The sequence below is a fragment of the Gopherus flavomarginatus genome, chromosome 5, assembly GCF_025201925.1.
Source record: "Gopherus flavomarginatus isolate rGopFla2 chromosome 5, rGopFla2.mat.asm, whole genome shotgun sequence".
In the NCBI taxonomy this organism is placed as follows: domain Eukaryota; kingdom Metazoa; phylum Chordata; order Testudines; family Testudinidae; genus Gopherus; species Gopherus flavomarginatus.
Genome location: NC_066621.1, coordinates 131343182 through 131357415, shown reverse-complemented (window position 1 = coordinate 131357415; position 14234 = coordinate 131343182). Strand labels below are relative to the sequence as shown.

General features: G+C 38.5%; 1 protein-coding gene across 1 annotated transcript in view; it reads left to right on the top strand.

Moving 5' to 3' along the window:
• PRIMA1 (proline rich membrane anchor 1) overlaps window positions 1–13998 on the top strand; it is an 82863-nt gene extending 68865 nt beyond the window's left edge. Inside the window, exon 5 of the mRNA XM_050953359.1 lies at window positions 9424–13998. Coding sequence (XP_050809316.1) covers window positions 9424–9520 — 97 coding nt within the window. The 3' untranslated portion in view covers window positions 9521–13998. The remainder of the gene's footprint in view (window positions 1–9423) is intronic.
• Window positions 13999–14234: the final 236 nt, after the last annotated feature.

The window sequence follows — 14234 nt, the reverse complement described above, 5'->3', positions numbered from 1 at the left end:
ATACTTAACATGGGGGAATAGATTCAATTAGTGTATCTCATTATGAGATATTCAATTTTATGAATTCCTTCATCCCCAATCAGTGTGTAAAATAGGGGTATTACTGTACACTGGAAAACTGAGATCAGAATCAGTGTAAATATTACCTACAAACTACCTGCTGGAATATAACGTGTATACCAGTTTTGATAACAGGTATTCACTAGTTAGGGTAAGAATGTGATCATCTTCCTTAAGATTCCATTGATGGAACTGATTCTCCTCTTACTTACAGCAGTGTAACTCTACTGACTTTAGTAAAGTCACTCCTGATTTCCACTGATATTACAGAAGAGAATCAGGCCAAATGTATCTTCATTAATGACTCAAGTGTGGTGAGCTCTGAAATCAGATTTAAACAAGATAAAATTTATAAAAATATAGACAAATTCACTTGTACACAAAGACCCCCTTTCACTATTCTGGCAGTTTAAAAGTGCCTTAAAGTGGATGTATATTACTTTTATGCCCCTTTTGAAAGCCTAATTTACACTGCCAGAGGTTGTAAAGGGGCCTTAATATAAGTAATTCAGAACTCAAGCCGCATGGTCCAAAACAGAATGTAGTTGAAATGTACACCCATCTAAATCATACAGATAATGTCATAGAATCATAGAAGTTGTAGGACTGAAAAGGATCTCAGTAGGTCATCTAGTCCAGTCCCCTGCACTCTAGGCAGGACTATGTAGTAACTAGACCAGGGGTAGGCAGCCTATGGCACGTGTGCTGAAGACGGCACGCAAGCTGATTTTCAGTGGCACTCACACTGCCCAAGTCCTGGCCACCGGTCCAGGGGGCTCTGCATTTTAATTTAATTTTAAATGAAGCTTCTTAAACATTTTAAAAACCTTATTTACTTTACATACAACAATAGTTTAGTTATATATTATAGACTTATAGAAAGAGTCCTAAAAACAAAATGTATTACTGGCACGCGAAACCTTAAATTAGAATGAATAAATGAAGACTCGGCACAGCACTTCTGAAAGGTTGCCAATCCCTGAACTAGACCATTCCTGACAGGTATGTGTCTAACCTGCTTTGTAAAATCTCCAATTATGGAAATTCCACAACCTCCCTAGGCAATTTTTTCTAGTGCTTCACTACCCGGAGAGTTAGGAAGTTTTGCTTAATGTCCAACCAAAACCTCCCTTGCTGCAATTTAAGTCCATTGCTTGTTGTCCTATCCTCAGAGATTAACAAGAACAACTTTTCTCACTCCTCCTTGTAACAACCTTTTATATATTTGAAAACTGTTCTCATGTCCCCTCAGTCTTCTCTTCTCCAGACAAAACAAACACAATTTTTTCAATCTTTCTTCATAGACCATCCATTCTTTTCTATTTTCATTCTAATTTGAGGGTAAACTAACAGGGTGATATACTGCAATGATAAATACTGGAACAACATTATATTTTAGGTACAGAAGCCTAAATCTCTAGAACATCTTGGCTAGCCTAATTGGAAAACTGGACTGCTTGGAATATGTACAAAAGCCTTGGGAAATTCAGAAGATTGGACATTGACAAAAAATTGAACAGCACTGAGTGTGCTTCTGAAACTTGCACAGCTATAGCTGCTTTTTATGGCAATTGTAGAGCATTTTCTGTGAAAGTGGGAGGTGACTAAACCAGTAACCACTTCCTATGAGTAATTAATAGTAGGACTGTTACACCTTAAGAACTGAGTTGTTGATCTGTGAATGCATATTGTTGGCACTTAATTGGTCATTAACTATAACATTTAATAAAAAGATCTTAGTATTTCATAAAATCTCCTTCCCACTTGGCTCGATTTCTCTCTAAAGACCTTCACAAAGTCTGCAGTCTCACGTAACACAACCCTGTGTACATACAGCACAGTATTTTTACATGGTGGAATTGTTCATGTTCCAGAATTTCACAAATGCCGCATTAGTGCCAGACTTGTGTGTGTGCATCTGTCTCACTAATGTATAATTTTCTGCATGAAATACCCTAACCTCTTGCCACATCTACCTAATCACAAGCTTTTGGCATAAGACCTAGTATAACACCTCCGGGAGCGTTCTACAGAGCCTGCAGCATTGATGATGTCTTAGAGTCAGTAGAGAGGTGGTAAAGTTATAGTACATCTGCCCTTCTCCTTCCTTGGCATCAGCTGTTCCAAAGAGAAACTCCCTGTAAGGCCACTGAATGCCTTAAACTCCAAGATCAAGACATTTATTGGAAAAGAAATTCCAGCAGCACAGATGAAATCTGACTCCCCAAAGCTTTCTAAGATACCAAACATACAAGTAAGAGAACCAGTCCTGAAGTCAATGAGATAATTTACCGAGAATCATGGTGGATTCTCCATCATTGGCAATATTTAAATGGAGATTGGATTTGGTTTTTTAGGAAAAGGAGTTAGTTGGGGGAAGGTCCCTGGCCTGTGTTATACAGGAGGTCAGATTAGATTATCACACTGGTCCCTTCTGGCCTTTGAATCTATGAAGTTCTCAGTAAAAGTAAGGTATTGGCTTTTGTGTATCAGCACGGCTCTCCACTGGGAGGAATTCAAACCTGCTGTCATCTATGTGGTGGTTTTCCTCTAATGGCTGGAGGCCTAAAAAGCAAGTAAGTAAAAACACCTTTCCTCCCAGTTTTACTCCAGAGTCCCAGGTTTCCATATCATGTCCCAAGAACTTCTAAAATATCCTGTTTTTTAAAAAAAATTTCTTCAACCAGAATGTTCAGTTTTTTTATAAACTACAAATTAATGATAGTACTGATGTAAAATGTTTTGTGCAGCCTCTTTTATGCTTATCACATAGCAAGTGTGTGTTTCACATCAACCATTATTCAAGGCCTAACCTCACACATTGCAATATGAGCGTGATGAGTTAGTGAGCCAGCCTGGTCAGTGCAAGCCTCCTGCTCTAGCCCCTGGGGATGGAGGGGAGATTGAGAGCAGGTACCTGCCAGTTCTCTGTCATCAGAACCATAGAGAGAAAGTGCAGCATGGGTGCAGGAGCTAAGGTCAAGCTTTTTTGGATCTGCTCTTTTGCTTCAGGTGGCGCTTTCTGACTCCCATGAAACAGATCAAAAGAAGAAGCCAGAATGCGGATCACTTGAGTATTTCTTAATTTTGAAAAATATTGCCAGAAAAGTATCTTTAAAAAAAATTTGAAATATGGTTGCCCTACATGCAAGTCCTAATACTACTACAGCTTGCACAAGTTCCTTTAGCTGTGATGGAAGACATCTGAGATTTTTGCAGCTGAAGATTCTAGGTCAGGGATCGGCAATCTTTGGCCCACGGCCCGCCAAGGTAAGCACTCTGGCAGGCCGGGCCAGTTTGTTTACCTGCCACAGCTGCAGGTTCGGCCCATCGCGGCTCCCATTGGCCGTGGTTTGCCACTCCAGGCCAATGGGGGCTGCAGGAAGCCGTGGTCAGCACATCTCTCAGCTCGCGCCACTTCCCGCAGCCCCCATTGGCCTGGAGCAGTGAGCCTGTGGAAGCAGCAGGTAAACAAATCAGCCCAGCCCACCAGGGGCTTTCCCTGACGGACCGCGTGCCAAAGGTTGCCAATCCCTGTTCTAGGTTTTACTGTTGTCATAGAAAATAATTGTCTTTGGTGCAGTAAAGTTCTTTCATCAGCTGGTCCTGTAATTCACAGATCATTTTTATAAAGAAAATTCACTTCTCACCATCAGTCATTATCAGTTCATGCACATTGGATGATTGCTTTCACATCCAGCACTCAAACTGTTTGTCTTTGCTGAAATTTAGATGGCTTCCCTTTTGTTTTCTTTAAACTTACTATAACTGTACAGGTCACTGATATGTAATGAGAGAGATTGTCCAATAAAAGTAACATCATTAAATAATGGTATAATACTTATTCCTCCATTCCTGTCCTGCTTCTGCTAAATCAGGATGTTTTAAAGCAGGCCCATAACAAAATTGTCAGCAATCGAAGAAGTGAATGGCTTTATTTTGCATAATTCCAATGAAAGTCAATTATTTTTATTTTTTTCTCTCTAAATCAAAGCAAGAAGTTTTAATTCTTTGAAGTGCTTGTATATAAATGATCAGTTAATTTCCTGATATTGTCTCTTTCCTTACTTTTCCATTTGATGCCTGACAGATAACACAGAGATTCTGGTTAAAGAAAGAAAAGAAAAGAAAGAAAGAAAGAAAGGTGTAACTGGGAACACAGGAGAAACAGACAACCCAGAATTACAATTTCCAATTCTAGTTTATATGGGCTACCCATAGAACCGTTCTCTTCATACTTGTATTTGTCTACTCCATTTTCTTCCTTCTATGGCATATAATTTTATTTAAAGAGACCTGGCAAAATTTACAAATTATAGACTTAATTATTTCCTTTATATCAATGTCTGTTGCTAGGAACTTCATCAAAGTTAGCAACTCCACCAGTGTAAAATTGCTGTGAGGAGAATTAAGTCCAGTGCACATTTCTGTGTTATTAAGAACACCTTTACTGTTAGTATTGAAAGAAAATGAAAAATTGTATGTGTTTTTCACTATTGGGGCTGTTTGTTTACTTTTTCCATTCCATTCACTTTGGCCATTGATAGCAGAGTGGTTTTGGGGTCTATAGACTTCGCTGTTCACTTGCTATGTGCTAGCACAATGCTCTCGTCTGTGCTTGGTTTTCTAACACTGCAGAGGAATGTTCAATCCCTTGGCCTTCTCTCCACTTGGGAGCAGTTTTCATGTAGGGCCTGATCCTCGAGTTCGCTCTGCCCCCTTTGTACAGCACCAATGGCAAAAAGGGATGGTGCTGACAGCTTGGGATTCCACTGGCTAGGTTTACTCCACCAGTTCCTGGCCCAAAGCTCACATGGAGTTCACTCGGCCAACAGAACAGTCCCTAAATGGGTCATTACTGAGGTTGCTTGAATTTGTTATATGGACTGAAATGACCCGCTAGCTGCCTCCAGGCTTGAGTGGCGGGGTGGAAGAAAGGTAGCAGAAAGCCACTTATGCTGGCTCTTACTTTTATCCACATCTCTCAAAGGAAAAAGAGAGAATATTTTTTTAAGCAACCATATTTTGGAATTGTGGCACATTGAAATACTACTGCATTTTTTTATTCCTGTATGCTGAACTCAATAAAACTGGCTTTCACTTCACAGAGGCACTGAAAACTCCATTTCTGTGTTTCTACAGTAAAAAAAATTTTTTGAAGTATTAGGGGAATATTGAATTTCAGAGCCTGATCCTTTTAGCTGCTGTGAATTTCACACATGGAGCCTCTTCAGCACTGGGCCTGGAGATGCTTCAATGTACAAAGAGACACTAACTCCCATTCAGGCTGCTGAGCATCTCACAGGTTTGGGCCCTAAATTTGTAAATTACATGTTCCCATTCTGAATTAAACTTTTATTCCCATTTCTAGGTGGTCCCAGCCTCTTGAAGTTTTAATAAACCTGCTTGTGGCAAATGTTACAAAGCATGATAATCTCTTGTTTAAAATAATTATCCACTGATCTTTTATTATTTTTGTCCAGCAGGTCTTACACACCCATTCAAAGTCCTGTCACACTGAGATAAATAGGGCCAGACCATCCACTGTGTAAAATCAACATAGCTCTACTGAAGACAGTGAGTGGAGCTATGCCAAATGCACACCAGCTGAGGATCTGGCCTAAAGGGTTTTGTAAAACAGGCAAACTATTTTCACTGGTTAGCTGAGATCAAGTGCTCAAAATGCTTTTCCTTTAAGAAATTTGCTGAAGAAAGAACATGAAAAGGCCACTTGCATTGCATTGTTGTGGTTGCATTTCAGTGTTGCAGAGAGCTAGCAGAGAATAGGATGTATATTTATCTGACAAACATGATTTACCATTCAATGTTAAGCTTTTATTTAACATGAGGTTCTATAAACATGTGAAGTGTATCCATTAAATGGCTGTTCTGATGCTCTCTTGATTTTAGGATACATGCACATTAAAGCATACATGGTGGAGAGGTTATTATGGACTCTGATTTTGAAGCACCATTACACGCATGTACTGGGAGCCATAGTCACCTGCTTTAAGCTATGCAGAGCTGCATGTACATTTAATTTGAAACTGTTCTCTATGAAGAGTACACTGATCGATTTGCTATACATCAATGCTCTGTGTGTAGTAAATTGCACTTTAAAGAGATGCAAACCACTTGTTAGAGAACCGCCTGTTTCTTCTGCCACTGAGTGAGTATCATGGATGTGAAGAGTTCCCCACTTACACTCTCACTAATCCTGGAACACCTACCCCATGAAAAGTAGTACTGAGGTGGCAGTGTGTAAATAACAGTGCTATAGCACAGGGATACTCAGACTTCAGTGGTTCAGGAGCCAAATTAGCATCAACATTACCCAAAAGAGCCACAGTAGTGTGAATTCATGGCTTCAGTTACTATTTTTATATATTATTCTCATAACAAAATGACTGACCAAGTATTTTTTTATCAACTACAATTGGTTAATAACATAGCAAAAGCATCCTGATTGGTTAATAACTTATATTGATTAATAATTAAAATCACACAGAGTTTTAATATCATGTGCTGCAAAGAGCTGCTGGGGACACATTAAAGAGCCAGTTGTGGCTCACAAGTCTCAGTCTGAGTATCATTGGTTTAGAACATCATCTTAAAGGTGATTCAAAGAGTTTTGTACAGAGCGAGGTGAGGAACAGACAATCTTATCAGACACTAAATGGGATAAAAGTATTCTCCCCATAGCGTACTATTTAAAAAAATGGAATTAAGCAAATAATGTCTAGAAAAACAAGAGCCCATGATCTTAGGCCTCATATATAATGGCAGTTTAAGTATTGTAGGAAAAGGATGATAGCATTTAACACACACAGGGTCAAATTCATCAATCTGGTCACTTCGTGTAACTCTATTAAGTCAATGGAATTACACTGATGTAATTAAGAGGAGAATTTGACCCATACAATTCATATACCTGCAATACATTTGAGAATGGTAAGGTTTCCTGAATTTGTGAACCATACACCACTCCTCCATACCTGAACAAAAATATAATTCTGAAATGTATAGGTCTTAAATTGCTATATCATTGATATTCAATAATATAGCTGTTCTGCTTTACTAATGTTAACCCTAAAGCAGTGATGAGGCAAAATAGGATGCTGTGACTGGAGAAAGCCATCATGACTTTGATACCATCCCATTTCATTATTTTCAAGCTCTTAGCAACACAACGTTTAAGTGTGTGTTAAGGCCAGTCATAGAGTGTCTCTGTAGACCTCTCTATTCTACTGATGTTGGAGAGGCCTCACCCACTGGAAGGTAGGTCTTTCTGAATTTCCCAATGAAAGTTTTAAGACGGATAGGCCAGATCTATATAGGCTTCACGCTCAGTGAACATGAGATGGTAGTGAAGGAGGACAGAAAGCAAAAAGGGAGGAAAAGAGAAATAGGGAGATGATGAAAAGGAGGAAAGAGAATAGAGAGCCAAGAGAATCTGAAAAAGAGAGCTTCAAAAAAGGAAGTAATGCAGAGAAAAAGAGAAAGTAGATAGATTAGAAGAAAAAGGCCCATGTAGAAGTGAAGAAAGACGCAGAAGGCGTAAAAAGAGAGAATTCAATCAGAGAAAAGTAGAAAGGTATTGGACATAAAAAGATGAATGAAAGAAAAATATGGGGAATAGATAAGAGAGAAAGATGGTCAAAATTCCCCCATTTTTTCAACAACTATAGGGCTGAATTTCAGATTTTGACATTTTTAAAAAATTGAATATTGAAAAAATTAGGATTTAAAAATAATTCACAAAATTGTTCCTCTGTTTCTAATAAGAAGGAGAGAGGAAGAGCGAAAAGGTCTGGAACCATTCGGTTCTTCATTCCTCTTCTGAGAGAGATGGCAGATGGGTTGGGTGCTTTTTAATACAACTAAATATAGGTATAGAACCAGAGCAAATGTGTTTCAATTACAGACAAGTGTGCACATAATCACCAAAAAAGAGCTCAACAAAGCTTTGTAATTTTCCCTTCCAATACTATTGACTCTAACAGCTGGAACCACAATTAATATTAACAAGCCTTCACTCAGCAGCTAGGCAGTGCAAAAAGGTGCTGTGTGTACATTATTACTGGAACAAATTTGTTGTCTTTTAATCAGCCATCATAAACCCTTCAACTAACTTTTTTTTCTCCATTGAAACTGTACTGTATTGAATTGTCTTGGTATTAACAGTTTATTTCTGGTGCTTTACCTTGCAAAACCATCTCAAAACAATACCAGATATTTTAATGGTATATTATGTTTGCTCCTCTAGTCTTCTTGGCCATACAAAACAAGTAGAAGTGCCTTAAGCTAAAGGCCAACATCTTTATGAAAACCACTAGTGCTTTTGCCCTTGCGGTATGATGTACCTTTTACATTCACGTTTACATGAAGGGTATACCACTTTGGAGGAGAGGATTCATGGGGGAGGTAGGATGCATCACAGATGGTTATCCTACATTATGGGAAATGTTCAGGTATGAAACTTGTACTCAAGTCTATCTCTGCAGGGACCCTTTGAAATACAGAACAGCCATGTGTTTCCTCAGTTGTTTCAGTTATTGTTAGAGATTTCTACCCCTGAAGCACATTTCTGGAAGTGCACCACTACCAGAGCTTAAGGTAGTAGACTGTTACCAACTAATGACACTGGCAAAAAGAGAGTGGCAGGTTCAACTGTTAACCTGACCGGATGGAATGGCTCACAGTACGCCCAGCTTTTCACCTTCAAGTCACTGGTTCAAATCTAACCCATTTTGTTACCAACTGAAAACTGTCACATTATGACTGTTCAATGGGTTATGTGAAATTAGTTGAAATTCAGTTCTTCATGGACCTGTTTCTCCATCTTCAGAGTTTGCATTACTTGGTCCTTTCAAGAGAGAGGCCAAGGATTGAACAAGCATGGAGACAGAGCTACTTTCTCAACCCATGATGCGCTCTCTCCAGGACAAATTTGAAGCACTGTGGTGGTGGGGATGTGAGAAAACTTACAATGCCCCTAACCAGGATGTACTGCTTGCTAGCTAAATCATGAATTCTTTTTCCAAAGGCTGTATTTCCAGCAAGCAAATTCACTCACATATTTAGATACTGATTGGGACTGAAAAGCCAAAGAGTCTATGATACAACATAAATAAGTGAATCAACATGTTCTAGGGAGAGCAAAAGGATGGAGGAAAACAATTTCTGATTTGACCTGTATTCAGAAAGGGGTAAAATAAAACATTTTGTCATCTAGAAGACATTCTTATTATTAGCCTAGGACATTTCTGAAATGTCCTTGTTTTCAGTCTATATTCATAATGAAGATATTTCTTTGTCCTTTCTTCTTCCCTTCCCCTTCCCTTGAACTTGTCATCAACCAAGGAAACCACTGAGAAAAGAAGAGAATGGAACAAGTCGAGCTGAATATGCAATGACGTCCTCCCAGAACAACAAAACAGTTGATAATGCAGTGGTATAATCCCCGGGACCCCCACAAGACATGGGAGGTGGTAAACTTTAAAAGCACACACACAAAGTATGCAAGGTGGGTGAAATAAGGAAATGAAAGGAGCTCTGTGGCCATGGACTTCATTTCGGGAATAGTGCACATATCAGTTATTCAGAGAAGAAAAGCAGACTGCTCTTCAGCCTTGCTGATTGTCAAAGGGAAGATAAACTTGCCAATCCGGGCTACCCAGAAAAAAGACCTCACAAAGGCATAATCACTGCATGCCACATCTGTTGAAAGCAACATCATGATGCCTCCAGCTTCTGTTTTTCCCCTCTCTCTTTATTTTTGATTGTCCACAAAGAGCTGCTTAAATAGGGTCCTTTGATGTGAAGGTGATAGTTCAGAGTTGCAGCAACTTATTATAAATGAGTCTGAGATTCAGAGGGTGGAAGTCTTCACCTGCATGCTTCTCCAGCTTGTGCAGTGTTTTCTTTTACAAGCTAGAAGCTTCATAGTATTAATTAACTATTATGTTATTAGAAGGAAAAAGGTTTCCATTAATCCACCAAGCAACCAAAAATTGCATAAAGTTGAGAGTTAACCCAGGAAATACAGCTGCAGTCTGGTGACTATGCAATTTCCATAGCTGAAGACTTTTCAAACAAAAGAAGTCAAGGTATGATCATTGGCAATTAGCATAGTTTATTAAAGAGAAGAGAATATTAAAAGGTGCTTTGAATACTGTTACTTCATAATCAACCTCTATTTCCCCCTGCATATCCTTTATTTCCTAGCTTTAAACAAGTTCTAGATTTCTCCTCTGCGTGACGTTCTGCACATTTACTGTATTTGCACCACACAGATCCATCAGAGAATCCCTCTAGAAAGGATTTTGTTTACAGTTTGGAGTGAATATTTGGTCTTGACCATGTTGAAAGGACTGGCAGGCTGGAAACTGAAGTCCTCCTTATCTATCCACTGATCAGCTGCTGGGGCAGAAAACAAGTGTCATTTCCTGAAGGTTTCTCATTTCCTGAGCTGGCCCACCAAGGACTTTATAGGCCTGACTTAGAGGACTATTTACTAGTGACTAGTAAATCAGTGTGCCCGTGTTAGCTCAGTCCTCTGCATTTCCTGGGCAGAGACTGCCAGTTGTGCCAAATTCTATGTGATAGCTTGTGTTGTACCTTTTTGTGACATGGATTGCAGATTATTAAAAGTGAAGCTGAATCCACCAGACTCATTTCACTTAGGATCTCAGGTTAGATTTAATCAGTAATCCCCTAGGGTAAAGGCCAGTGTTTAGTCTACAGTATTGCCCACCCCACCCTTCTGACATAGGATGTTTGGAAATTTTATTTTTGTCATTCAGTCTGTATGTCTCCCTTTATCACTGTGCTGAAAGTAGCAATGCAGTGAAAAGAAAGTTATACCACACGCTGGCTTCTCATCTTGCTGTCAAGCTTCAATAATGCTTCGTCACTGTGTCTTTGAAAAAACTCAAACAAGCCATTGCAGTCTCATTAACTAAGTAACTGCACGTTGGCATTAAGCATGTCAGTACTGCAACATATTAATATTTTCAGTTTTACACAAGGATGGGCCTGAGTTGCAAAACTTGGATCTGAATTTCGAACACCCCGTTGTTGGAGGCTTTTCCATGTCTCATGGTTTAGTCTTTGGTCAGTTATATAGATATGGGGAAGCTGTGAAATTTGGATTCTGAAGCCCTTCCCCAGTAAAGTTCCGGGGTACTCAGGTCAAGAGTTTTGGTTCAGACACATCTCTAGTTTTCTATTACCTAATGAATGGATAGGGTATATGTAAATATATGTATCCTTTCACTGACAAAACAAAATGCTGCTATATACTGTTGTTGAGGAATCTATGGAGTTATGTGATTGTTTTTTCAGCCTGTCACCCCTATATAGCAATTTAGGTACATGAATATTATTTTTTAAATGTCAAGTCTTTCTTGAGGTGGAGTGAATGCAAATGCAACGTGTGAAAAGAAATAAGTAACCCTTCACCTCAAGAACATGATCATATATTTCCCTGCTGTATTTATATTGTATGCTTGCACAAAATACACCGGTATGTTTTTAGGTGGAATTAACAATAATAGAATTTACAAGTTGAATCCACTGTCGCAAATATTCATTGCCTAAGGCAATTACCCCCTAAATACTATAATAAAAACATGTTACTGTCTTTCCAGGGTTTCTCAATCCATAAGATTATTTTGGTGTAGTTATGTTTTGTCTTTTTTATTTTTTTTTGTATAACTGTGCCATAGTTTGAGACTGGTTACATGCATAGCTGAGAGTATATAGTACGATCATGGTCCAGACTCCCAATTAGCACCTTATCTTAATGTGCGCTGATTTTCTTTATTTCCTAGTAAAGCTTTAAAGACATGCTCTGTAAGGGCAAGATTACAAAGGGGTTTGCAGATCACTACATCTATTAAAATGTATGTTTTTGCAAAAAATCTAAGCACAGACCATACGGGCTTAATCCTAATCTCATTGATTTCAATGGAGAGAGACTCTGACCCATGACCTAAGATATAATCAAAATTTAACCCAGGCTCCCTAAACTATTTACAGTGGAATGTGTGACCTAAACAGTGAACACAGAATGGGGAGGCAGCATGTGTCAATGGAAAGAGCACTGGAAAGGGACTCTGGAGACCTGGGTTTTATTGTCAGTTGTGCCATGCACCTGCTGTGTAATTTCTGGCAAGTCACTTTGCCTCTCTGTGCCTCAGTTTCCCCAGGGGAATAATGATACTTGCCTTCCTTACGACAGTGGCTTGAGATACAATGACAAGCACTAGATAGGAGCTAAGTAGGAGCCAGATTTGTGGACAGTTTCTATAAGCATACTAAGGCACATGAATTGTAAATTGTTGTTCACCATAATATTGATCCCTTATTGCTGAATGCTTTTTAAATGCATTGAAGTGCACAAACAAATCTAAAATTTGTTTTTTGTTCGCTGGCCAAGTTAGGACAGCACCAGTTAAAATAAGCAATTTCTCCTCTCTGCTTTACCAAAGAGACTTTACTCTGAACATTCACGGATCATGCTTTTGGAATAGGTAGAAAATTCTGCAGGGATAATTCTGCTTTTAGAATCCTGACTTCCCCACATGCAGTTGAATACATTGCTGCAAAATTTAAAGGGAACTTGAGAGGGGCACTGGGAGAAATATACTGGAAGTGGATTCTAATCTTCAGAAAAGAGAGGCCAGTGAGGTAATGCCTTGGGGGACGACTTCTGAAGCTTTCTGATGAGTTCAGGGTTTTGTTTAAAACTGCAGAGCTTCAGTAAAAGAGGATTGTGTGCTCCCTTATTACACATTTAATTAAATATAAAAGGAACAGAGCAGTCTTGAGAGATAAGTGTTGAACTATAACAGTGACTGTGTACAGCAGGAATTGGTGATTCAAAAGAGAAATTCACAGGATTTAAAGTATATTTTTAGCCTCTAAAATGATAAAGTGTTGAAAGGCTCTGTACAGCTAGATACACCAGATGAGGATCTGGCTCATGATGTGAAGTCAGGGTGATTTACACTAGCTGAGGATCTGGCTCAGAGAGTTATGAGTTTCTAGATTTGCATTCCTCTGTTACCAAGACAAGACTTTACTTGATGATTATAGCTTTAACCCCCTAATCACGGTCAGACTTGCACATAAACTACCTGAATATTTTATGTCTGAGACAATGGATTAACTTATTTTTCTTTTTAAATCTAATTTTAAATAAATATTTGCAATTAGAGGACTCAGAGCTGAGACCAGCTCTAAAGGGTCTGATCCTGCAAGTGCTGAGCACCCAACCCTCACTGACATCAAGAGAGTTGAAGGTGCTTAGGGCCTTGCTAATTCAGACACAACAAACACATGAGTACCATAGAGCCCAGACCCTGCTTAGAAGCTGCAAAAACAGACTATAAAGGACAGACAGTTCTTCTAGGTTTAAGGTATAGATTATACATGTACAGACCTGATTCTCCACAGCCTTGCACTGTGTGTTGTCATTTACACTCTGCAACGTGGGTAGAAACCTATTGTTCTGAGTTGGTGGCATTTTCCACTCACTTTGTAGAGGTATAAATTACTATACATAGTGTAAAGCAATGGAAAAAATCAGACCTATTATAAATATATATATATATTTACAATACTCCCTGCATCTGTACAAACAAAAATATGATTTTATACTGCAAAGATAATGTGTTAAAATTAATGCATGAATGTAAATATTCTGAGATCTGCCTTCTTGACTGTGTACCACATGTACAGACGAAAACAAATATTCTTTATGGGAAATCTGTATCAGTGGTAAATGACTAAAGAGAAAAAATCAGAATTAATGTTGTCATGTTTCTCAAACAAGCCATTAATGTATATTTAGAATTTAAGGATATTGCTCAATAAGTATGTTCTGTACCAAAAACTGTGTTGCATATAAAGATTGTGCAGTACCCTATTTAAAAAGGCACTATAATTAATTTTTATTTTAAATAAAAATGTACTTATAAAAGTTTACTGTGTCTTGTCATTTGAGTAGCTGAGAATCTATATGCATCAAAGGGAAACAGAAAAACAGAATGAAGTAAGTACATTTTTAAGGGCTTTTCTAATGTCACCTGTATTAACTACAATTGTTTCAAAATATAGTGCCTTATGATTTCAAAACAAATTGTGGCTATTGTCCACATCCTGTATTT